The sequence below is a fragment of the Manacus vitellinus genome, unplaced genomic scaffold (assembly GCF_001715985.3).
Source record: "Manacus vitellinus isolate BGI_N305 unplaced genomic scaffold, ASM171598v3 scaffold_36_pilon, whole genome shotgun sequence".
NCBI lineage: Eukaryota > Metazoa > Chordata > Aves > Passeriformes > Pipridae > Manacus > Manacus vitellinus.
Genome location: NW_021940508.1, coordinates 1545748 through 1571448, shown reverse-complemented (window position 1 = coordinate 1571448; position 25701 = coordinate 1545748). Strand labels below are relative to the sequence as shown.

Here is a 25701-nt window from a genome sequence, read left to right as displayed (position 1 = left end):
CCCGCCATCCACCCGCAGTTACGCGCCTTCCCGCCGCTCCTGCGCATGCACCGGGCCCGCCGGGCCGAGCGGGAGGTGGGGAAGCACGCGCCGCGCGCGCCTTTTGCAAGGGAGAGGGGGGTGTGCGCGCATGCGCGCATGGGGGGGGCAGGCGGCGGGCGGCCGCGCGTGCGCGCTGTGCAGGGTAGGGCGAGGGTCTGGCGGCGGGAGCGCGGAGCGGCCATAAGAGCCCCGGCGGGGGCCGCGCCTGAGTCCGGGACACAGCGAGGGGATCCCTCCGGGGCACGGGGGACCGTCAGGATGAGGCTGGTGAGGAAGGACCTGGAGAAGGACAACGCGGGGCAGGTGACGCTGATCCCCGAGGAGCCCGAGGACATGTGGCACACGTACAACCTGCTGCAGGTCGGGGACAGCCTGCGCGCCTCCACCATCCGCAAGGTGCAGACTGAGTCGGCTACGGGCAGCGTGGGCAGCAACCGCGTCCGCACCACGCTCACCCTCTGCGTGGAGGCCATTGATTTCGACTCGCAGGCCTGCCAGCTGCGCGTCAAGGGCACCAACATCCAGGAGAATGAGTACGTCAAGATGGGCGCCTACCACACCATCGAACTGGAGCCCAACCGGCAGTTCACGCTGGCCAAGAAGCAGTGGGACAGCGTGGTGCTGGAGCGCATCGAGCAGGCCTGCGACCCGGCCTGGAGCGCCGACGTGGCCGCCGTGGTCATGCAGGAGGGGCTGGCCCACGTCTGCCTGGTCACCCCCAGCATGACGCTCACCCGCGCCAAGGTGGAGGTGAACATCCCCCGGAAGAGGAAAGGGAACTGCAGCCAGCACGACCGCGCTCTGGAGAGGTTCTACGAGCAGGTGATGCAGGCCATCCAGCGGCACATCAACTTCGAGGTGGTGAAGTGCGTCCTGGTCGCAAGCCCGGGCTTCGTGCGGGAACAGTTCTGTGACTACATGTTCCAGCAGGCAGTCAAGACTGACAATAAACTTCTGCTGGAGAACAGGTCCAAGTTCCTACAGGTAAGATGCTAAACAGTTTCCAGAGTGGGTGAAAACGGACTTGAGAGTTGTCTGTCTGTGATAGTAAAAGGTAGTCACATGGGAAATAAGGCTCTTACTAGACAAAATAAATTTCTGACTGAGCATCATAAGGAAATTATTCTCATGCCTCTCAAATTGTAAGGTAGTTATGCGTGATACAGGGATGGTTCCCCCCCAGGATACCTTAATGTGGAGTAAAGAAAGTATTAGATGTATAGAACTCCCTATAAAGGCATATTTATATGAATATAAATAATGTAAAGTGTGAAGTACAAATTGGAAAATACTTTAACTCTGCTGTTACTCTGTCATGCTGTATAGTGTGCACGTTTAATAACAGCTTTGTAGAGATGTTTCCTAAAAAGTACCTGGATGTGGTATAGGTTAGTTAACTTTGTTGTTAGTCTTGTATTGAAGGTTATGCAGATCATGGCATTTTTTCCCGTTTCTTCATCATCTCATTGAGTGGGTGGGGGTTTTAGCCTTTAATGAAGTAGGCAAATTCAGAGCTTAAAATGAGTTTTCATAAGGGTACTTGTATAATTTTTAAGTTGGAGTAGGCCTGTAATCTATGCTTGCAGGGGGCAGGGTGAGTGAAGTGTGTCCCAATACTTAATGGTCCCAGCGTTAGACCAGCACACCAAGGAGCCTCCTTTTGCGTTTGTAGTATGGAAGTAATAGTATGTGTGAGAAGTTTCAATGTACTTCACAATTTTGCAAGCATAATAGCTGTGCAACTGTGCAAGACTCAATGCCTTTGCACTATATCCCTGCAGTCTTAAGAGGCCTTTTCTGGAATGCTTTAAAACGGAGAGGCTTAGATCTTAGTTTCAAGTAGCCCTCCCTTGGGGTGGGCATATTTAATGCAGTCTTTGAATAAGTGAAACAGTTTTCTTTTGTGCTTCTTGAAGTGCAGTTTAAGGGATTTGGTGTAGGTTCTGGGTTGCAGGAGAGATCCCTTAAGAAAAGAATCTTGTATGTTTCAAGAAGGAGGTAACTTCCTCAAATAACTGTCAAGGCTATTGCTATGTATAGTGGAAGATATTTGTGATTGGCTAATGAAAACAATGGTCCTTTTTCTTTGAAAACACCAAACCTCTGACTTTGTTTTTGCTCTAGGTCCACTCTTCCTCAGGACATAAATACGCTTTGAAGGAAGCACTCTGCGACCCAGCCGTAACCAGCCGCCTTTCTGACACTAAGGCAGCTGGTGAGGTCAAAGCCCTAGATGACTTCTATAAAATGCTGCAGCACGAGCCTGACCGGGCTTTTTATGGCCTGAAACATGTGGAAAAGGCCAATGAAGCCATGGCCATTGATACCCTGCTGATCAGTGATGAGCTTTTTCGGCACCAGGATGTGGCTACCCGTGCCCGATATGTTAAGTTGGTAGACAGTGTGCGGGAGAACATGGGCACAGTGCGCATTTTCTCCAGCCTTCATGTGTCTGGAGAGCAGCTTGGCCAGCTGACAGGGGTGGCAGCCATCCTGCGCTTTCCTGTGGCTGAGCTCTCTGACCAGGAGGATGAGTCTAGCTCTGAAGAGGATTGATGACAGTGACTTCATTCCACAGTTTCTTTTCCATGTCATGCTGAAATGACATTGAAGGCGCTCCCTTCCTAAATACTGTGTGCAGATGTTCCATGACATGTAATTATAAGTTTTTAGTGGTGTACACATAAAGTATGTAGCTCTGCTGAGCACACTACTTGATATCTGTTCTATAATGTGTGTTGAAGCAGACTGGTTTTTGCAAGTTACATCGCAAACCTCCAGCAGTATAAGAAACTAATTTGGCTCCCCAAAGCTGCTTAGTCTGTATATTAAGGCAGACTGGTAGCTTAGTGGAGTGTTTATGAAAAAATAATAAACTAAGAGGGAGAAATTCGTGTCAGACTATTTCTGTTCAAGTGCTTGAAAAGACTATTGAAAACAAGTGTAAACTTCTTCAGGCAAGACCTATCAAAACTGTGCTTGATCTTCTTAGGAAGTTGCCATTCTTCCTAGAATGTGTCAAGGGAATGGGGTCAGCATCATCTCTTAGGGCTTTTTGTGGTGTTATGAGTCTAACCACTTAAATATTTCTGTGAAACACTTGAAGCAGTCTTTCAAAAATCAGATCCTTTAAGTTTTTCCCTAACATGATAGTAGATGCAAGAGAAATGGTGACTCTCAGTCACACACTTAAGTTACCTTTTTGAATCCTGTTACCTTGTGAGATTGTCCTAAAGGCTAACAAGGTATCATTGACTGTATTTTGCTAAATTGCCATTTTTTAGCAGCCAGTTCTGAGAAAGTGTATGAAAAGGCTTACAAAAGCTGGACCCTAGTTTCCATGAGGAATCTTTTGACAACAAACACTTTAGTTAATGTCATAATCTGGTATTTTTCTGTTTAGTTACCTCTTTAAAAATACACATAAGCTGTGATACAGAAATTAAGGTTATGAAAATATAAATCAGATTTCATCCTAAAATAATGGCAACTGTAAAAGTCAAAATTATTTCTTCAGTTATTAGATCTGCTAAAAGTATTGAGAGCCACAAAGAGTTTTGTTTCTTCACTAGGCAATAAATCTTAGGCTGAGGAAGCAGAAATTGTTTTCAGATTCAGACATAACCTGTGAGGGAATTGTTTCAAACCAGTGTTTGATGGTGTGGTTTCTGTGTGTATATAAGGATTCCTTTTTTAAATGTGGTGGAAGGTGGAGAATAGGAGCTGTGGAAGACTTCCGAAATATGGAAAGTGACATAACAGTGGAACTTTAAAAAATAAAACCACTGAAACTCTTAGTCTGGGTATAATAGTTTTAGGAAATCATTTTTAAGGGTAGTCCCATATGTTGATGGGTGCCAGTCCCCTGCAGTTAATACTGTTTATTGTTAGCTGAAAACTCAGTCTAAACTTCTTAATAGAGAACTGCTTTTGAGTTAAAAGCCATCTTCCCTTTTCCCACCATCCACACAATCTTAAGGAATTCATGAACAGAACTTATATTAGAGCTGTAGCCCTGTGATTCTTCTTTCTCTGAAGACAAGCAAGCCCATTGAAACAATTGTTTACATTGTTTACATTTACATTTACTTCCATTCAAATTTGTAGTACACCACAAATTCATAGTTTATTTCTCAGCAAACTGAGAGACAGATCAGACTATTCTTTGGTTGTGGAATGGGTTGCTGTTTTACCAGACCAAACTGGTTCCATTCATTCCATTTGAAACCAGAAATTATGAAGATTTTGCTGTACTGCAAAATTACAATGGCAGTTTTGTGTTTAGTGCCTGTAGTGTATCATCCAGGAAAAGAAGCAGCCATTTTGTTGCATATTTGTTCTAAGGTAGAACTGCAAACATCTGATAAGAAAACATGAAAATAGTGATTCTTTGAATTATTTACACTTAGAGTTAAAATTCTGTCCTGACTTTACATTTTGTGTATTTTTATTTTTTTAGGTATTCCTATCATGTCACTAAGTCTCTGAAAGAAATGCATGTGGACTTGCCCAAAGTATGGAAGGGTGGGACTTTTTTTTCTGGTAGCCATTTTTGTAGTAAAATAAATATACAATCAGTATGTATACAAATGCATCCTGTTTCAGGAAACAGCTTAAGGGCTTGATATTGAAAGTAGGCTGTGTTTAGTAGCTGCAGATGCTTGACCTGGCCAAGTTCCAGAGTTGCTACTATATTTCACATTTCAAGGAATTTTGATTAGTTGAAAAGTCTGTATTGACAGACTTTCTTAATGCAGACCTTAGTATATGTGCTCAGATGACACTTTCACAGAAGATGGATGCTATCTGCAGATTAAAGGAGGAAGTGCTAGAGCCATGGGAAAATATTTTTGTGCCCACTGTTTGAAACTAAAGGTGCATGAACTGAAAACAGTATTTAATGATTTTGAAGTGTCTCAGTTTAGTTTCTGATTACATTCTGACATAATTCTGTGAATTAGTAGTATGGTTTAGCTTCCAGTTTTTCACTTTTCAAAGTAAATGAATACACATTGTAGGATTTCTTAAAGCTTGTTACATTTGGTAGGAAGAAAGCTTTAAAAAGTGAAATCAGATTGATACTGAACCCTACTGTGCTCTACAGTGATGCCAATAAATTTATTTTAGGCCATAATGCCTCTAATAATGCCTACTTTGGAGCAGGCCTCAGTTTCTTTTGTCATTTCCGGCATTTGAATCCGTTTATCATTATATAATTTTTTGTGGTTGTTCACCAACTAAAGTTTGGTACAAAATGTGAGGTCACCACCAGCTACAGACCAAAATAATCGTATTAGTTAAAAAGCAAAATAAAAGATTAATCTTCCAGTAAAACTTAAAAGCATTCAACAGTATTTGATCTAGGGAATTCCTCATCTCCCTCGTCTTGTCTTCACTCTTGTGTAAGTAAAATGCTAGTAGTAAATTATCTTTGGACCACTTCCTGACCACCACTGTAATAAGAGCCTGTAGCTCTTCAGCTTAATTTGTGATGGGACTAGGCTTGATGGTTTTAAAGCCATGTGAATAAATGTCTGAGGTAATTTTCATTAGCTGCTGTTCTCTCATAGGTTAAATAGCCCTGAATTTTAAAATTAACCTACCATTTGAAAATCTCGGTTTAACTTCTGGGCTGCTGACCTTGGGTTGCCTACTTCTGTGGAGGTATATTGTACCTCACTTCTCATTTGACTGATTTATGTCTTGAGCCTCTCCAGTTTCTTTCTGTAAGCTGCATTATCCATCCAGAAAAGCGTGCCTCTATGGATGTGATCTCTTGTAGATCACCTATTCCATTCAAATTTTTTTGAGATTTTCATAGCTTTATTTTTAAAGAAAACAAGCCTGTTTCATACAGGAGTACTTACCTAGTTTTACAGGAAAGAAGAAAAAACAACCACATATTCTCAGAATGTTTATGCTGGTTTTTTATGTGAAGGCACATTTCTACAGTGTGTGGTCTATTTCTTCTACAAAAGATCTGAGAAAGCAATTTTTAAAATGTGGAACAGCAATTAGAAAGTCTGCAATTAGGAATCCTTGTTTATAACATAAAATTAGAATTCCTGCAAGAGACATAATAACAAAAAAATGAAGGAATGACTTCAAAAAACTACTTATCTGTGTACTTTTTAGATACAGCAAAACTTCAGACTTGATTTTTTTTTCCTTGGTCTCTGATATACCAGTTGCTTTTATCAGTTCCCCACTCCCCCTTTTTTAAAAAAAAGATAAAATGTTTCTTTTAGAATTAAGTTCTTAAAGGAGCTAGGTGCATCTGAGGTGGATTAGGTGGATAAAAAAAAAAGTTTCTTCAAGCTCTGCTAATGGGGGAAATGATACAGATCTGGCAATCATTCCCTTCTCAGTTCTTGTTCACTATACACCTGTAACTTGTTACAAGGTGAATGATAAAAGTTTTGATTCTTTAAGAACTTAGGATTTCTTAGTTCTGATATGATTTAGCAGATAGTAGGCAGAGAACGGTTGATAGGGCTTTATTAGATTATTTTTCAGTATCTCTTTTTCTTTTGTAAGAGCCACAACTTGCTTTTAGAGACTGTTTTAATCAGATTTTGTATGGAAAAATAGTATTTTGAAAACTCATTGTTCTGCTAATTTAGGGTTAAGAAAATGCTTAACTAGTTTGGTCTTGTGATTATTACTGTGATTCTTAAATCAGGCTCTGACGTGAGTTGAGCCTGAGCTTTTTCAGCAGTAGAAAGAGTAAACATAGGCTGTGGAGCTTCTTGTGTGACAGTTGCCCAAAGACTTGCTGAATAAGTGTAATGTTTAGTCCTGCCACATTTTTTATGCTTGACTCAAGTAGGGCATTGACTTGGATTTGAGGAAAACTGCTTGCATGATAGAGAATATAAAGGAAAGAAATGTCTTCAGTCTAACAACGAAACTGCATATGCTCTGTGAACTTCTGAACTTGACTGTTTTAGAAATCCAGTATAGCTTTTCTGTGAAAAAATTGTCTCCTAAGGTGCCTTAGCCTAAAATAAAGCATGAGGAAAAGGTCTCTGAAATTATACTCTGTTGTCAGAAAATAATTCTTCCTTTTGTCCCACTTAAGGGCTGTACAAGAAACAGAGTGGGGGCTGGTGTAAGAGCAGCCCTTTCTTCCAAGTCAGTGTCTTCTGGGAAATGCAACAATGAAGCAGCAACTTTCAAGCTCTGCCAGCTCGTCAGCTTTTGCTGTATCAGTCTCTAATTTATTGCCATCTTTTCACAGCTAATGTAATTGCTGTCATGCTGCTCTAATAATTACTTAAAAGTCAAATTAGAACTGATAATGAATCCTATGGTGAAATAGCTGTTCCATTAGAGAATGTTAATTGGTTGAAACCAGCCCTCCTTTTTAGGAATGTACATACCAGACTTGATGGGAAGTGTTTTCTCTGGTCCAAAATGGAATTTCTAGTCAAAGCCAAGCCTGGAATAGTGAAAAAAGAGCCTAAGGGCTCTAAGGAGTCATATGGAACAGAAGATAACACAGCTTAAGACCGTTTTCTGTTCCATAGTTAACACTAAGGCTAAAGGTGCTCCCTTTTCTGTCATTGTGTCATTGGTAAGTACAACTCCCCATTGTCTAAGCAAAAAATTATATTTTGTCTGAGATAGCTAAGTTACAACTGCCTCAGGTATGACACCTCTTGGGATGAGGGAGGCAATTTTCAGACTTTTGATCTGAACTTGACAGGAAAATAGTTGAAAGCTGAGTCTCTTCCTATCTAATATATTTCTGATGTAGTCTTCAAGTTTCAGTAAAAAAACGCCCTGAGTAGAGTTCTGTGTTTCAAAAAGATTTTGTACCAAGTGGCTAACAGCAAATCTGCTTTTGAAGACAGGCATATTATTTCCCATGCAGCCTTTTTCTTTGCTCAGAAAAAATAACTTCAGCAGACTTTTTACTAAAAGGGTTTATATCAGAGATTGCGGGGGGGGGGGGTTGGGGAAGAAAAAAGCTAACTTGACTCTTGGCTTGTAGTTGCTTTGGTAACTGAAGGAATGTCTTGGGATACAGAGTTGATAACTATCTTCAGGACTCAAAGATTTGTTTACAGTAGTGGTAACAAGTGATAAATTCAGAATGTCTGCCAGTTGTTCAATGCTCATGGACATTACCTTCAATGGTTTCTGATGCTCTGAAAGCTACAGCAGGTTTTGTTGAAGAAAATTGCCTTTTCTTTGACCTGCAGTGTTCAGCCTTCAAGTGGCTTCAAGTGTTTTAGATAGTTTAGTTTAGGTGTGAGAGAAGTTAATTAATTTGTTTATCTTGCCCGAATAGTTGTCATAATACCATTTCCATTCCCATTTGCTAAAGAAAACTGGTATATCCTGTATAATTTTTTCCTCTCCTGAGTGGAAATTGTTGTTCTGAGATAGGGTGTCTAAGAGAAACTGAAGTGTGGACTCTGGAGAAACAGTGCTGGGTGAACATCAGCTTTCTGCCAGGACAGTGAAGTCTCCTGGGGCAGTGGCTGCCCTTTCTGCAAGGCTTTGTGTAGGAGCTACTGGGACAGCAGTGATGAGAGCCAGAAAAAGAGCAGCTGTCTCATGAGGGAACTTTTCCAAGTTCCAGAGCTGTGAGGGAAGATGAAAAGCTATGGTTTAATGGAAAACATGAGGTGCTGATTTGGGTATGTGACTCCTTCCCTAAGGAGAGATGCAGTGAATGTCTGAAATATCTGTACTCAGTTCTAACAACTCATGCTCAGTTAAGGGTAAGATGCCATCTGATGTGATTAAGCTCTTTGTGTGTGTCTGAGGGAGAGGAGCCTTGAGGCTTGAGGCCGAGCCTTGAAATTGAGATACTGAGACCTTGGTAATCCTGTCACTATGGAGTAACTAATTTCTGACAAGCCTATTACACAAGTGTCACACGTGGAGTCATTGCTGTATCTGAGGCTTGTGAAGGACTGGTTTTGTTTTCCTTTCGTACCTGTCTGAAAGCCACCTTCTTTTTCAAAATAATTGCTTGTGAAACAAATACCTCACTGTGTCATGTTGGCAATATGTATAACCCAAGTAAAAATTCCTAGTCAGACATTAAAAAAAAAACCCAAATAACAAAACCAACAGAAGCTGATTGAAATAAACTTTTCAGAGGTTTTGGGCGGTGCCTAGTAAGAATAAAAAGAGACAGACAGATAAAACAATATGTAACCACCAACAGTTGGTGGTTTTTAACAGTTTTTCAGGTCATTTCAACTAAAGGATTGTTTTTAAAGATAAGCAGACCGGTGAGTCAAATCACTCAAATGACAAGTTTTTAAACCTTTTCTTTAGAATGCCTCAGAAATCAGTTATTAAAACTCTTATTAATACACAGTCAAACATTGTGATCCTGGTAAACAACTGAGTTATGATTGCATAAGTTGTTTCAAGCTGTCTGCATATGTTTTATCCAAGTGTAGATGTGCATGGTTCTGTGTATTTTTCTTATTAGACAAAGTGTTTTCTGATGAGAACAAAGTTAAGTATTCAGAAAGAACAAAATTAATCTTGGCAATTCATGCTCACAGTTATGAGTCTAACTTTTCCTAATTCTGAAGACAATTTCTCATTATCTTTTTTTTTGGAGGGGGGGCAGAGTGTGGAAATTGTCACTGAAAAATGCTTAAGGCTTTAGACCTTAGTATTTTGAAAATGAGGTTTTAATTTCTAGAACATTTTTTAAACTACTTTGTTCTTCCCTAGTTTAAGCACTTTTATTTTGACATAAGAACTGGCAAGAAATAATGTATGTTAGAGAGCAGAAAGTTCCTACTACTGGAAAAATGAGAAGTTGGAACAGCCTTGCAGTCAGAAAAAATCTGAGCAAAAGGTCACTTTTGTATGGAATTTTTTACCCTGAAAAATATGCAGTTGCCAGCAGCAGATAGGAATCAATTCAGCAGTCCTGTACCCCATGCTCGGAACAGAAGCAGAGCACTTGCTGTTTTTATTCTAGTAGAGCATTGTGTTGCCCTGTTTATATCTGTCCAATTCATAGCACGTTTGTTCACACCACATCTCAACAAACACACCAGATTACACCACAAAACTGAGCTGCTGTCAGACAGGGATTAGCTAATGATGCATCTGAGCTAATGATACAAAAATGCATTGATTAGGTGCCTGATAAAGGCAAGAGGGGTGTTGTGGGACATAAGGTGATGGCATGAGGTTCATTTGTGCCTTTTTAGAAGGTCCTTTTCTTCACACTCGCAGGTCCTGTTGACTTCAGAAGACTGAGTAACTTTTAACGCCAAAACTTCAAAGTGGTATCTACACAAGAAAGTAAAATTTCATCACTAATAAACTTCCATGGTACTTCTGTGTAGGTGATGCAGATGTTTGAAAGAAAAAGTAATGGATTCTTTATGAAAGTCCAGATACCATGAGGATACTTTCAGAACAGGCCTGGTCCGGACAGATATCTTTAAAATCATAGGTGTACTTCAGTGCTGTGGGTGGGAAATGTAAGTTTTTACTGCCAGTAATTCATGTAGAAAACTCTATCTTAAACTTCATCTAAAAAACAGGATGTTTTCCTACCTCTAGGATACAGCTTTAATTTTTTGGGGTGGAAACAAACCTTCCTTTTATAATCTCTTCATGGCTAGTTCCAAATTTCCCTGAATTGTTTATTGACTGATAAAACATTTGCAGTAAAAAGATCTAGGGTTAATTTTGCAGTGCTTTCAACTGGTTTGCCAGTTGCAGCAATGGTACAACAAAAGAGATGTTCATACTCTTACTGGTACTTGAGTGCCACAGTCTTTAAGTAGATATAGTTGATGATGCATATTATGCTGAAGTTTTCAGTATGTTATTAATCAGTATGGGTAATTCATGGTGGTATACTAGCTTTTGGAGGATTTATTAACTTTTTAATTAAAAAAGGTGTTTTGACTATAAAAATATACCACCTAAAAGAAAAATATTAAATATCTGTAAACTTTTACTGCAATTTTTAAGATTACTTTATTTCCTACTTTCAGTGTGAAATGACAGTGATCTTGATCATATTCTCCTCCAAACATGTCACACATGATTCTTTCGGGGAATAAGTTTCTAGAGTACAGTGGAGGTGCATCTTTTATGCTTATTTCAGCTGAGTGATACCAGTGGGAAGCTGGCATTTTGGTTTAGTCTTTTTTTCTGATGAACTCAAGTGAACACTGTACGCCATTTCCTGACTTACTGCTCCATGAACTTGTTTACAGAAAGTGTGGCTTTATCTGTCGCCTGTACATTATGCTCACCTCACAGGTAGACTGGAGATCAGCTACTATCAAATAAAATGTCAAGCTTGTGAAAGTCCTTGTGATTGTCTGAGACCATAAGAGGGGTAAAGCTGCTTAAGTAAAAAAAAAATACATGAATTGCCTAGTGCAATGCCAGTGGTTCTTTTGTCCGAATGAACAAACTTTTTTATTGCTGATCTTCACTTTTTCTTAGGGTGCAGTGTCTTTCATGTTGTGTGTGTGGTGGTGGTTTTTGTAGCTGTTGCTTAACTTCTATGGTGAAGTTCATGGAAGATTGGATTTAATGACCACTGTGGCAATTTGCAGTCTCACATTCTTGTCTGCTTAGTAACTCAGTGTAAACTTTATGTTATCACAGAACCATGTTTTTTTGATTGTCCAGTACCATAACAGATTTCTTATGACAGTTAACAATTCGTAGGTAGAAACAAGTAAGGAGACAGACTGGTTGATGATGATCTTCTCTTTCAGCAGTGAGCAGTCATAAATTTCAAATCAGGAGAGCTTCGTATGTCCTAATAGAGAGTCACTACCATTATTACCCATGACACATGCTTGAAACGGGCTCAGGATTTTGCTGTGAGCAGGTCAGGCCTGATCTGTGCAAACAGGCAGTGCCTGCTGCACCATGCTCTTGCAGGACAGCACTGGCTTTCCCTTCAGGCATGTCAATACTGTGCAGTTGGGGATGAAGAGGCACTTCCATCTGACCTTGTGTGAGAGCCCTAGAATCTGGGGACCATTCATGGTGGAATTCCAGCATTTCAACAAAAATGTGACTTCCTTTATATTACTGCGTGTAGCAATCTTGTATCAACTATATTCTCACTGTAGTAATTTTTCTGGTTACCAATAAGAGAAAAAGTTTGAAAAAAAGAAAATCTTGAACAATATTATTGGCAATAAAGTTGATTCATTGCAGACAATTAACATATGCAATAGGAAAATGGTATTATTTAGATGATGATTCATTTTTTCAGTCAAAACTCTGTGTCAAGCATTTTTAAACTTTTCAAAATTTGGTTTTTTTTAAAGTAGGTTTCATCCCTTACTCTCCGGATTAGCTCTCAGAAAGCTGCAGGTATAATTATTTAATTTTAAAAAATGTTTTAAACTTTAGGAGGATACTTACATTATGAAAAGTGTTTTCCATGTTAGACTGATGTAGTATTTCCCGGTGCATTTTAAATGGAGTTCAGCTTTGTGAGTATTCTTTTGATATACATTTTTTCTGGAACCTATTAGCTTTATAGAACAAGTTCATCTGAAAAGTAATCTAAGCCTCAGTGCTAAGAACCAGTTTAAATTTTAGAGTTTTCAAGTTTTTGCTGAAGTATGAGAATATGTTTTGAAAACAGAGAAACAGAATTCTATTTTATGTCACCATGACATAAGAAGCTACAGAAACATACTGTTTCCCTCTTGCTCTACTAGAAGATGGCTCAGATAAAAAATATGAATGTTCTGTTGTGTTACAATCAAAAATTATCATAGATGCTTTATTATCAGAAATAATAGCTAAGGTGTCTCTATACAACTTGACTGTAGTTTGCAGGTTGATTTTTTCTTTTAATATACACATATGAGATTTTATTCTGAAGTGTGTTTATCCCCCATTTGGGTCTATCATTTTTGCTTGGTCAAGCTTTCTGCTGGCTTTTGGGTTTTTTCTCCCCAAAATCACTGCACAATAGAGTTGTATAAGACCAAAGGAAAATCTAGATATTTGTAAGATTCCATCTTTTCCTTTCCATTGCACTCAAAAAAAAAATAATCGTGTCACAGCTGAATTCATATTGATGCATTTTATAAACTATGGTTTTGCTGTAATATGTAGAAACTGGCTTGGATTTAAGTTCTGTTGTGCTCTACCTAGCTGGGTGTGAGATGGTCATATCAGGATATTTGATTCAGTTGAGAGCAAGCCAATGATTATGTTTAGCATAAGGCAATGAAAGACAAATTTTTTAGTCATTGTGAAGTAAAGAAGTAAAAAAAGTTGCTGCTTTTCAGAAAGTCTTTATTGCCACCAAAGCATTTGTACTCTGATAGTAACTTAAGACTTGGCAAAAAATTAGCCAACAACCCCTGGAAACAACATATGGGGGGGAGGGAGAATGAAGAATAACGATACCAAGTCCAGTAAACAAAAAAAATAACTGCCTTTCATCCATGTTGCAAATGGAGTGATGCTCTTCACTCTTATGAGTGAAGCATCATATATTTTATTGATATAAAACAGTGAATTGCCAAAATTCATTGGTAAATGCGATGGTGATTTCACAAGATTTAATGTCAAAGTATACTTGACTATTTACATCGTGGAGGGAGAGACAGATTAAACTGTCAGGGAGACTGTCCTATTGGGTCATCAGGTTCAGAAAGGACAGGACCCCTTTGCTTTCTAAACTCTTCTCAAAAAGAAATCTAGGTCCGGCCAGATCTAATTCTAGTCCCAGACTTGGTCAATGGTTATGTGTAAAGGATTATATGTGCACAATCAATCCTTCATATCACTTAGCTAAGATGTCAAAGTTCAGCATGCTGTTGTTCACTTACTGAGAATGTACTGTGGCAAGGAATCTCTCAATCTCAAGGAGTAACGTTGAGAGGTGTCCCTTCTCAGGGAGAGAAGGCAGCACTCTTGCTGTCCTGGTAGGGAGATAGTAACACAAGTTTTCAGTTAGACATTTTTTGCATCAGTTCTCAGATTATCACATAATGTGATGTTTGAAATGGAATGTTAGAAAGGAATTTCTGTCCTGCGGCATTTATGGGTAGTTGGTTTTAAGTTTGATGGGGTAGGCTTGTGACGTGTAGACTTATTAGATAGAGTGATTTGTTTTGAGGTTTATTTGGTGCTATGGTTCACATTCTGTTAAAGTCTATTTACATTTTTTATATGTAAATAACAGCATAGTGGCAATAGATCTACCCTCAGAAGTGCATATAATTTGTCTGCAATGCTTGGCAGTTTTCTCTGATTTTTGACAAATTCTTTTTTTTCAAAGGCAGCTTGCAAGCTGGCAAGGAAAAAAGCAAGTGCAAAGTATGAATTCAAGAGAAACTTAAAAATGTGTAGACAATGTCTTTTGAATTCACATTTGAACACTGACAAGTAGTAATTTCTTCCAACTCAAAGGAATCATCCGTGTCATGAGTATTCAGGACTTTCTTTTTCCTTAGTCCCAATATTAATATGCTAACATTATGAAAGATGTAGGCTATGTTATATAGTGACAAGTCATCAGTCTCCATCTTCTCAAAAAAAACTTCCTTTGAATGGCAAATGATACTTATCTTGAACACTATTACACTTACATCTCAGCCTCAAAATTTCTCGCAGAGTTCTACAAGCTTTCATGTGTTTTTATCATGAGTTTCAACTCTGATATTGTAAGCTACACCTCTGATTCAAAGAAACATTTAAGATAACCAATTGTTAACTGTAATAAACTGGCACTATGTAAGGATGGTCATATAATTTTTTTTTTAAGCAAATAGCGGTGGGTTGACCTTCTTAACCGTTTGTGCTATCTATTACACAAGCCAGCAGTATCTTTGGATTGAATCACAGGCATAAAGTTAGAGGAACTGTTGTTTGAAGTGACGTGATTTATGTGATTAGATAAGCTAGGAAAGGTATGGGAGCTACTAGCTTAAGAATGAAAAAAAGATTGTGTTTGCTTCCTCCCATTATTCAAGTGTTGCAGAATTCAATTTCATGGGAAGTATGAAAAGAATACTTAGAAATATTTATGAATTATTTCACATGAAAAGAATTATAACACTTTTGATACTCAATTAGCATCATACTTCTTTAAAAAACAACAGTAAGATACATATTGGATCTACCTGGCTTTTTTTTTTAGGCTAGGAGCAACAAAATTAATTTTGTGTGTAATACATAGAGTATGCTAGGTAGTATAGGAAAAACAGTCTAGCTGACAGGTCAAATGAAAAATCACTATGGAAGAAGTGGCTTTGGGGCTTGCTAATGTGTGTTTCCCACAGCACTAGGTGTATCTGACTTTCATGCTTTCTGCATGAAATATGACTTAATTATAGGTGAATATGAATAGTTTCTATCTCAAAAAAAAAAAAAAAAAGAAAAAAGGAAGGGTCCTGTGGGCTTACAGGTAAAGCTGTGTGGTATAGTGGAGTGTTCATGAGGAAGTGGTCTTGGATAGCAAAGGGGAATGGGCATAGAGGGGAACACAAAGATTATAGGTCCTTGAATGGAGTTAAGTGTTGATGGAAGAACTACATCCAAAAGATGGACTGGAAATCATTGGAGACAAGATGAAACATTTTTAGGAGTTGTTTCGCTTCCATCAAGCTGCTAAATTTGCTCAGCCTTCATACATCTGCACAGACCTAGTAGCAGACCTCGAAAAGTTTTCTGTATGTGACCAGATATTTCTAAGGCTTTTTTCTTCCTTCTGTGAGAAATGGCATAATGCTAAAAATTGTGCTGACAAGAGGACCACTTTCCAAATTTTGAACAAAATAGTTTTATTCTGATGACTGATGACTGAATAGGTCACATACTCTTGGTCTCTGCCAAGAATATGCCAAAAATATGCCAAAAAATTTTGCCTGTTGCATTGTGTTATTAATTTCGGACCACATTATAAAGCATTGATTCAGTATATTTTCAGACTTCACACTGCTTTATAAATCTGTTTTCCAGCACAAAATATTTAGTACAAAACCAGAAAAGGGACCTTTTTTTAATGGGTTGTACAAAGCATTTTAATAGGTTTTGAAAAGCATGTGGCTACTGAATCTGGAATTACTTTCAAATATATATTTCTTGGTCTTTCAGGGTACTTATCTACTTTTAATAAGAAATGTTTTTTTAGTTATTCAGTCCCTTTCCAGAAACTCAGTCTTTTGCTTTTCAGAGGTTAAAGATTAAAGAAAAAATGCTGGAGGCAAAATTATACAAAGGTTCTTTTGTAGCCCAGAAAAATAAAAGGCTTGAGTTAAGCACTACTGAAAAAAAGTTTCAGAAGTTGATTTTTTTTTTTTTAATATACAGCTTTATTTGAAATATGTTGATATTTAGCCAGCCAGAACTGAATGCAGCAGGAACTTCTGACACAGCCTCCTTGGCCTTCTGCAGTAAAGGCCAGAGCACTGTGGCCCCCAAAGTCACAGACAGCCATTGTACCACTCTTTCTTCCTCTTGGGATGTCAGTGGCTAAATCTCTTTTTCCTAAGACAAGGCTGTGTAATTCTGCAGTGACATTATGACTCGTAGATTTGCTGGTCCAGCAAAAAATCCACATTTGAGCCACGATTTCACAAATAACATTTTTATAGGTATGTTTTTACAAGCAGAACATGTTTAATCTTCCTTGCTACCAGCTAGATGCAGTCCAGCCCTGACCCAAGTTCATGGTGTTGTGTTGATGCAGCCAAAAGATCCAGCTTTCAGGAGGTTTTATTTCCTGAGGTCCAGTGCTGTGCTTACTGAAGGATACAGTTTGTTCTGTGCTGGTGGCTTGATTCCAGCTAGCTGAGAGCTGCAGCACAGGCTTGCAAGTGCCAACACACAATGGTATCAATTTCCTCAGGTGAAAGAGTTTTCTAATTGCAGAGCATAATACTATTGGCCACTGTCTTGAAAATAAGCTTTTGTGTGAGGCCACACCAATGCTCCCAGTCCTGCTCCCCTCAGTGAGTCACTTTCACCAGCATCTCGATTGCATCCTTTTACACTGCTTGTTTCTTATGTTTTCTACGATCATGAGAGACAGGTGGTCTTTGCAACATCAGCATAAAATACTTTTAAAGGCAGTCAGTTATTGCTTTATAAACTAGGACATCTTTTCTAATACAACTTAGCTTTCAGATTTTGATCAGATGCACAGTTCCTTGTTGCTGTATTGCACACGTGCTGTTAGCATGTCTTTAAAACATCTTTATAGCAACGTTGGTTGTAATATGTGCTGTGCTAACATTAAAGCAAAATTTTTTAAATTTATTTTGCAAGAGTTCCAAGTATATGAGAATTACATAAAGCATTTTAATCTTATCTTAATCTTCAGTTTAAATTTCTCTATCCTCTTTTATATCCCAGGATGAAAGCAGTCTGAATTTTAAATTTTTTGTTAATTTCCCAGTATTTTCCAGTTGTACATACTTTTGCAAGACATTTCTACTTGTTTTGGTGTCCTCCTTGACTGCACTTAGACCTGCTTTGTTTCAGTCTCTTCTTGCAAAATGCAGATGAATTGATAAAGACAACTGAAATGCTATAGCAGTAAGTGTGAAATGAAACAAAAATAACTTTTTGACCACAGGCTGGGCAGGGAGAAGTAGTGCACAGCCAGTGAGTTAGCCCTGTTCAATTCTTAAGTGTAAATTTGTCCTTTCCTGTTTTTGAAAGAAAGCATTTTTATTTGTCAGGATAACCTCTGTTTATAGAGGATTCAATAGTTATTTGCTACCTGCCATACACAGATAAAACATTCTAACTCATCTTAATCTCTTGTTTAAGTGGATCTTTGTGATGTCATTTATTGTGGGTGATTTGTGGTGATGTATTTTTCATCAATAAAGAGCCAGGTGTTCAGCTTTGTTCTACATTTTGCGTTACGTTTATATCCATCCGTTTTAGGAAAATAAGGGTGCTAATTCTGTGTTTATAAGGTTAGAGTGGTCAGCCAATATGCTTGTGGACAAGTCCCAGAGAAATCTAGTTTTGTATGGTTTAGAGGCAGAATAACCATCCAGACAGCGTGAACGTTTAGCTAAAAGAACTCGTTAAGTAAAACAGAAAAAATTTTATTAGTAGCTACTGGACAAGTATGAGCTACTACTCTAGGTTTGTAATAGAAATAATATTTGCGTTGTTGTCTTGGTTACGTTTAACCTTTCATGTATAGGTACAAGCTGTGCTAAGCAAAGAATGGTACATGCATCAGCTCATGTTCTCAGTTTAAATCAGCAGTGGGAGGGACATTGTCCCAGGTTTTCTGCAGTGCCTTCTTTCTTGTAGGACATGAAATTAAAACTGTAATTTCAGTTTTAACCTTTGATAAACATTTATATTCTGCACTTCTGACCTGTATTAGTTGTTTCTGATGTGTTAACAGTCATTCTGTTAACACAACATGAAATAGTTCAAAATCTTAATTTAATTTACCTACATTAATTGTGAGTAAGTAAAATACCACGTACCTTATGAAAAAATGTTTTTTTCTCCTTACTACCCGTGACTCTGGAAAGAATCCTCTGCAACTTCCCTGTAGCTCTCATTTTTCCACTGCTTCTGCCAGTAGTCTTTTTAATTCATATGCGCAACTTAGTTAGAAACAGTAGAGAGTGCATGTCATCTTAGACAGAAACTGGAAGTGTGAAAGAGTTCAGGCCAGATATTGTTATTAATATAATTTTCACGGCCACAATCTTGATATTTTGAAATGTTCTGAATAAGCAGCTCATTTGTATAATGTTCTCTGCACTAAAAAATGAAATAAAATGTGAAAGCCAGGTTGCCATAAATCAGTAGATTATTGTTGGTTAGCAGCGCTACGTAGGTCACCGTGAACTCCACTTTTCCATTTACCATCTGCAGATTTGAATGTCTCTTTGAGACATTTGTAAGATTTCCTTTTACAGGATCTATGGAAAATGTAGTAAGCTACCTTTAAAATCTACTAACTATTCATAAATTATGCTTACACTGCTTATCGTGACCCTTACTTTTATGCAAAAACATTATGCTCATGATGTTTCATAGCACATGGAGGCCACAGAAGGCCATGGAGTATATTCACGTGTTAAAATATGCCACACAGATTGTGTATGAAGTCAAGCTTCAAAGCTTCTAACTTCTGGCCAAGATAGAAGGAGAAGATGAGAGAGCAAAAGGACAGCCATGCTGGATCAAATGAAGATCATATTTTGTCCAATATTGTGCTTCTAGGAGTACATGTAAACCAATAGCTAGAGACGAAAAGGAACTAAGCAAGCATATATAGTATTCCTCTTCCAGTTTCCAAGTATTTCCAGTTACAGGGATTTCCTGAACCAGATGTGCATTCTGTATGGTGTGTAACCTGCAGTGGTTTTATATTCCATTAATTTATTCAGTTCCCCGTTGAACACATTGCATTTAGCATCCAAAGCATTCTTTGTCGACAAGGTCTATGGGTCTGTTCTGCTGCGTGGAGTCACCCCCTCCTTTTTATTTCTGACCATCTAGCTACTTTTGGTTTCTCTAGCTTTACTTTTTTAGAAGAAGACACTGTTATTGTTGGTTCCAATTTGACCTCACTCAGAAGTATGAGGATTTGGGTGGTTAGTAGCAGATAGCTGGCATTTTTTATTCCTCTTTTGGTTTGGTTCTTTCAGCATTTCGTATTTTCAACTGTCTGTTATAGTTACGAGGATTAGAAGCAGATGCATTAAAATGATGAGATTTGAGAATGTCACATAACCAATTCAGCAAATTTCATCACCATTTACTGTAATGAATAGGCAGTAAAAATCACAATAGTTGTCAATACTGCATCACTGTGATGAAATTCCTTGTCTATCAGCAGATGATGGAATAATGATGGAGGATATCATGGTGGAGTGAACAGAGCACAGGTGCACATGTAACTTTTGGTTGCTTTAGGAGAAAGTAAGTGGGAAGAAATGAGCTGGAATTTGTGACCTTTAATATTTCATATAATAATATGTTTTGAACATCATCATAAGGTGAGAAAGAGGAAAAACATGCCTCTAAAGACCTCTAGAAGGATGTTCTGTCAGTCTTATTTGGGGACTAAAGTGAATAGGCGTCTGGAAATCATTAAGAGGCAAGTCAATATGGATAGATTTTGCATTACCCTTCTTCTTCAAATTAATGAACTTAGTTACTTTAGCAGGTGATCTCATTAGTACCTTTCATTGTCTACAGTAGGTTGGGGGTCCAAGTGACATGGTCGGAATCCCTCACATTTTGTCAAAAGTAATAATAGCAATTGGTTTTACTCTGAAATTTAACAAAAGAAGATTTGAACTGGCGATATCTTGCCTCAATTTCTAAATTTATTTTTTTTTCATTTTAATTGTACTTTGATGGCAGAGACCAGGGGAGAAAAACTGCTATTGCTCATGAGCAGGCATAGTAGAATTTCTTTAAACATAAATGTTTAAGAGAAACAAAATCTTATTTTCCAGCAAACTGTTTCCCATCAGACTGTCAACCATTAATTTTTTCTTATCACTTGTAATAAATATTTTTCTGAAGAGTAAAAGTAATCTCTGGTGTAGTTTTTTCACTTCTTTATATTTCCTGACTCTGACTGGAGGAAGAAAAACTAAAATAATACAAATGAAACTTTTCCTTTTTTTGCTGTCCAGTGAAACTGGAAATGCCTACTAAGTGATAGATAGTCTTCTGTGATAATTTTACTACATTAAACAGGAAATAAGATGCTGAGAGAGACAGATTAGCATTGACCACTTGGGAGCTTAATTATAGTAACAAGCTTTCCATGAGACTATCATTGATTCAGTGGTGAATAACAGATGTGTTTTAGTAACTGCACATTATTTAGATGCTTTGACATGCAGCAAGCTTTATAGATTTGGGTGTTTTTATGTAATGGTTAAATGTCAGCAAATGATCAGGAAATGCTTCTTTAAAATTAAATTAAACTTATGTTTAATTGTGTTTTTAAGAAGCCTTGATGTTCTACAAATTCAACTAATTTTTGGCTCTTGTAAATTAAATATACAGCTTTGCAGCAGCAGAGTCAGTGGTTGCTTTTGAAACTTACAGGACAAAGATGGAAGAGATCACTATAAGAAATAATAAAGGAAGAAAAGATAAATAGCTTTATTTTTATATATCAGTAGTAATTTTTGCTTCTTATGGAGCCTTGCAGTGGGTTGTGGGTATCACTTCAAGCTGGATTTTTACCCTATACCACATTTTTCTGAAGCTTGCTTATAGTTATATTTTTACATTATTTTCCTTGATGATGATCACTGAACTTTAGGGTATGGGAAATCAGTCAGAAGCAGCATTTGCTCTCTTGACTTACCTCATCGTAGTCCAAGATCAGCATTGTAGAGCAACTTATCCTACGTGTATAAATGTTGGAGCTCTGTAAATAATCCTATATAAGTACTATGGACATATCAGCATATCGTTACGTTAAAAATCTATTCTTTTCCAAATACAGAAAGTTTACAGGTACTCTAGAATAGAATTAAGAGAAAACTATGTACTTTTTTCTCTAATATAGATTAAATACATCTGAAGGCTTTTCCTTATTCTTTTCCTATATGTGTCTTCTGCAAAGAGTTAAAAATTAGTTAATTCTCAATTTAAGAAACCTTGAGAACTACTACCTTGAATGAGGGAATGAATATTTTGTGTAAAGTTCTTACATTGGAAATTAATGAAGCTAAAAGGATTAAAGATAACTAAAAAGTTATTTTACACATAATGTTAATCTTAATAATGTTTTACTTAATGTTGTTTGAATTTTGATTTAAAAATGAGTGATGAGCTTTGCAAAGTATGTTTTGGATACAGTAGTCCAGTTGCTAATGTCTCTGAATTTAGTTGTGTATCTATGTATGAGGAAGTATGTAAATATCTGTAACTGTGATACATAGCCCCAAATGCCACTTTCAAACCATCTTGTACGTTTGGTTAATTGAACCTTGATTCCTTAGAAGCGCTGGGGTTTATATGTATTGCTACATGCTAATTTTTTTGAAATAATATCTTTTTTAAAGCTCTCTTTCACCTTGTCCACACTTCCAATGTTGATGTGAAAAATGCAATGACCTTCAGTGGGCCTCTGGAAGACATGTTTGGGTACACAGTCCAGCAGTATGAAAATGAGGAAGGGAAATGGTAAGCCCTTTTCCTTTTTTTTAAAATGAACACTCCAAAATAGGAGGTATTCATTGACTCAGGTGCTATTCTTCTGTTTTCAAGTAAGGGTCAGATTCTGTCAGTCATATTTCTTAAATTAAAGCACAGACCTGAGGAAACCTGAACAGACTGGGAAAGTAAAAGATACACATTCATACCTCCATTTGTCTCCTCAAAGACATAAGTAACTTCACACAAGCGGTAAATTCCCTCACTGATGAAGCTGAGAAAGTACTCTGTTTTGCCTGAGCCCTGTTTTTATCATCTACCAAATGAGGTCTTTGCCTTTTCCTGCTGTTAATGTATTTGCCATGAAATTACTCCTGTTCTACCAAAATAATCTGTATAACGTATTTTTTTCTAAAGTTTTCTGTCAGAGGTTGTCTGAACTGAGTTTTTTTAACTGGTGGGAAAGTATTTGCTAGTACAGTACTCCCTCAGCCTTCCCTTTTGGAGGGCTAATTACGTCTTGCAACTGGTAATATATTTGCATTTGGGAGTTGGAGCCTTTATCTTAAGCTCTCTTTTCCTTCCTGTTGTTCCAAGTGGAGGTTGCGTTTTGGCATGCTTACTCATATCATTGCTTCTTGGTCTTTTGATAAACACCTGCTTATGCTTTTCCCTTGTTAAAACAAGCTTCACAGGCTGATGACTGGTCTGGTGGACTGAAAAAACAATTGCATGGTAAGAGGTTTGGGAAACCTGAGATCTCCATCATTCTTTGAAGATTGCTCTGGTTTTCCCAGAGCTTTGTCAGTAATTTGACATTCTTGGTAAAGCCAGGGACTCCTGCAGGCAGCCAGGAGCGACAGCCAGTTTGGACTGTTCTGCAGTGCCCAAGCAATCTCCCCTGAAAGTGCCAGAACTGCCTGACTCCCAGAGTCTGTCCACTGCTGCAACACTGTGTTCACCATTAGCCATAGGGAATGTTCACAGACATGAAATTGCATAGCCTGCTTTTGAATAGCCTAGTTCTCAATTGCTGAGACTGTAGGATGTTTAAATACACATTTGCATGAGGGTCATGAGAGAATAATAATAATGACCTTCTTTGAGTTAATTTAAACCTTCGGGAAAGGGAATCCGTTCTAGGAGCTTGGATTTTGCAAAGTAAGCTGTATTGTTGTAAACTGTCCTGAAACATTTCAAAACCAAACAATAATATGAGCTGGAAAGAGTGACTCTACCAGTAGCCAAAGGAAGACAGTGATATGAACTAGTGTGCAAGGTCTGAAATTAAACTCTAGAGCCACTGTAAATTGTCAAGCTTTCAGCATATCTACATCTAGAGCAGAAAAATTGTTGGTTGATAGTTAAAAATAAATATATGAAACAGCCTTTTGATGCTTTTTCAACTTCTATAATGCTACCTGTATACTACAGATAGAGCTTTTCAGCAACAGTCTGTGAACCTGATTGTGGTGGTTTCTCAGTTAAACTGGGATCGCATAAAAAAATCCCTCGTGCAAAAAGACAAAACAGCCTTTCAGACTACTTACCTCTCTTCACAGGGCTCTTTCTTTCTGAGAAAGGAACAGCACAGGCACATGAACCTGATGAGCACTGATCACCTTCCATAGGATGTCAGGCACACTCAGCTTCTCTGCATTTTAAAAATTTGAAATTTCTTATAATAACATTTTTTATTAATGAGAGAGAAAAATATGTATTTTATGCTGCTGCCTCACATTATTTAAGACTGAATTCTTCTGAGTGCTTGTGAGCCTATCCTTTGACATGTGGTCTCTGAGCATTGAAAAGAAGTTTTCATCTAAAATAATGTAAAGAGCAAGGATATATTAAATAAAACAGATCTTTCCTTCTGTATTATTTCTAGTACTTGTCATTCATCCATCAATATTGCTTTTATTTTTCACTGTAATTTTTTTAAAATGTTATTCTAGGCTGTAATTTGGTATATTGCCTATTTCCTTTCTGTATCCTTATTATTTTGCTTGTACATGAACTAGGATAATAGATACTTCTCTTGTTCTCCATCCCATACTACTAGTACAGAGCCTGCTGCAGCTGTGCTCTCCCTGTAAGTTTTGTTTGCTGACTTTTGTGCCTTGTAAGATAGAAGAAATTTGAAGTAACTTATTTCATTTGCAGGGTACTTATTGGTTCACCGTTAGTTGGCCAACCTGAGAAAAGAACAGGCGATGTCTACAAATGCCCTGTAGGAAGGGACAGCCAGTCACCCTGCATAAAACTGAACTTGCCAGGTATTAAAGGAAATATCTCTGTGTCATATGGAGCAATAACAGAGGTCAGATCTTAGGAGACTTTTAGATAGTAAATATGCATTAGAAATATTTCTATATGGAAAAGTCATGTAGGACTCCAGAGCTAAATGGGAAGGAAGTTGTGTTTGTAACATTAAAAATTATTTTATTTTAAGGCTTTTCACTGTCCTATGGAAAACATGCTCATAATTTTAGAATGGGCATGTGATTATGTTATCAAAACTTTATTATGACTGGCATTAATTCTCTGTGGTTGGCAGTCCTGGCCATGGAGCCAGAAAGGCCTTGGAGCATAATTTCATGGATTACCCTTTTCAAAGCTCTCCAAAGCCAACAAGAGCCTTCATAATGCCATCAGTAAGCTTTTGATGAAAATGTCACTAGGCTGATGCATCTTAATATAACATGGGTAAATATTAATAATTTCCTTGCTCGTGTCAAGAGATACATGATGTAGACTGAAAGAGACTTCCTTTTAATATGAATTTCACTAAATATGCCTGTCATGATATTTTTTATTTTCCCTTGAAAACATAAATGTCTATAATGTAATATAACAGTAGCATACATAAAAACTGTTGTCATTTATCACAAGGTAAAAAAAAAGAATTTTGTTTTTTTAATTAACAAAACTGAGTAGTAGTATCTTGCTTTCATTACGCTGTTATTTTTACTTTTTTTCTTATTTTGCAGTTCGAGAAAACTATGTGAGACAGCAATCCAGACAAATTTTCTGGGATAAAAGCCAGTCCCAGAAATTTTTCTTGATTGTTGCAATTGAAAAAGGAGGAGGAAGGGTGCTAAAATATTTGATGAAACCACTGTCAGTCTGGGTTTTATTTTAGAAGCTGGAAGCTCCATACTAGGGGATATATACCTAAGCATTTTATTTTCATGTTCCCAAATACTTAACATTTTAATCTATTTATAGTTGCTACTTCAGTTCCTAATGTTGTGGAAGTAAAAGAAAACATGACTCTTGGAACAACCTTAGTGACTAACCCAAAAGGAGGGTTTCTGGTAAGAAAGGACTTTTTGCCAATTTTAAAAATCTGTTTTCTCCTCAGGTATCATAACAAAAACATTTCACCCTTTCTTGTTTTTTAAAGGCATGTGGACCACTTTATGCTTATAAATGTGGACGTTTGCATTACACAACTGGCGTTTGCTCTAATGTCAGCTCCACTTTTGAAACCATTGAGGCCATTGCTCCATCTGTGCAAGGTATGCATGCCACAGGAATTCTCATGTGTGT

At 37.7% G+C, this 25701-nt stretch overlaps 2 protein-coding genes across 3 annotated transcripts in view; both read left to right on the top strand.

The window, feature by feature from the left end:
* ITGA1 (integrin subunit alpha 1) overlaps nt 1-25701 on the top strand; it is a 69517-nt gene that overhangs the window by 6395 nt on the left and 37421 nt on the right. Inside the window, exons 1-5 of one of the 2 annotated variants that reach the window (XM_018077220.1) lie at nt 4502-4566; nt 22059-22179; nt 24313-24425; nt 25378-25466; nt 25556-25670. In XM_018077220.1, the coding sequence (XP_017932709.1) occupies nt 4536-4566; nt 22059-22179; nt 24313-24425; nt 25378-25466; nt 25556-25670 (469 nt within the window). In that variant the 5' untranslated portion in view covers nt 4502-4535. Of the gene's footprint in view, nt 1-4501; nt 4567-22058; nt 22180-24312; nt 24426-25377; nt 25467-25555; nt 25671-25701 lie in introns of those variants that run through there. The other variant, XM_008932077.2, reaches the window with a different exon arrangement.
* Nucleotides 267-7081, top strand: PELO (pelota mRNA surveillance and ribosome rescue factor). Its single transcript, XM_008932122.3, has 2 exons — nt 267-1026; nt 2167-7081. The coding sequence occupies exons 1-2, from the start codon at nt 301-303 to the stop codon at nt 2596-2598; spliced, it is 1158 nt and encodes a 385-aa protein (XP_008930370.2). The 5' UTR covers nt 267-300; the 3' UTR covers nt 2599-7081.

Excerpts from the sequence above, each read along its gene's own strand:
- PELO (XM_008932122.3), top strand. The coding sequence starts at position 301 with ATGAGGCTGGTGAGGAAGGACCTGGAGAAGGACAACGCGGGGCAGGTG. Across the intron at positions 1,027-2,166 it reads ACAGGTCCAAGTTCCTACAG|GTCCACTCTTCCTCAGGACA; the intron begins GTAAGATGCTAA and ends TTTTTGCTCTAG.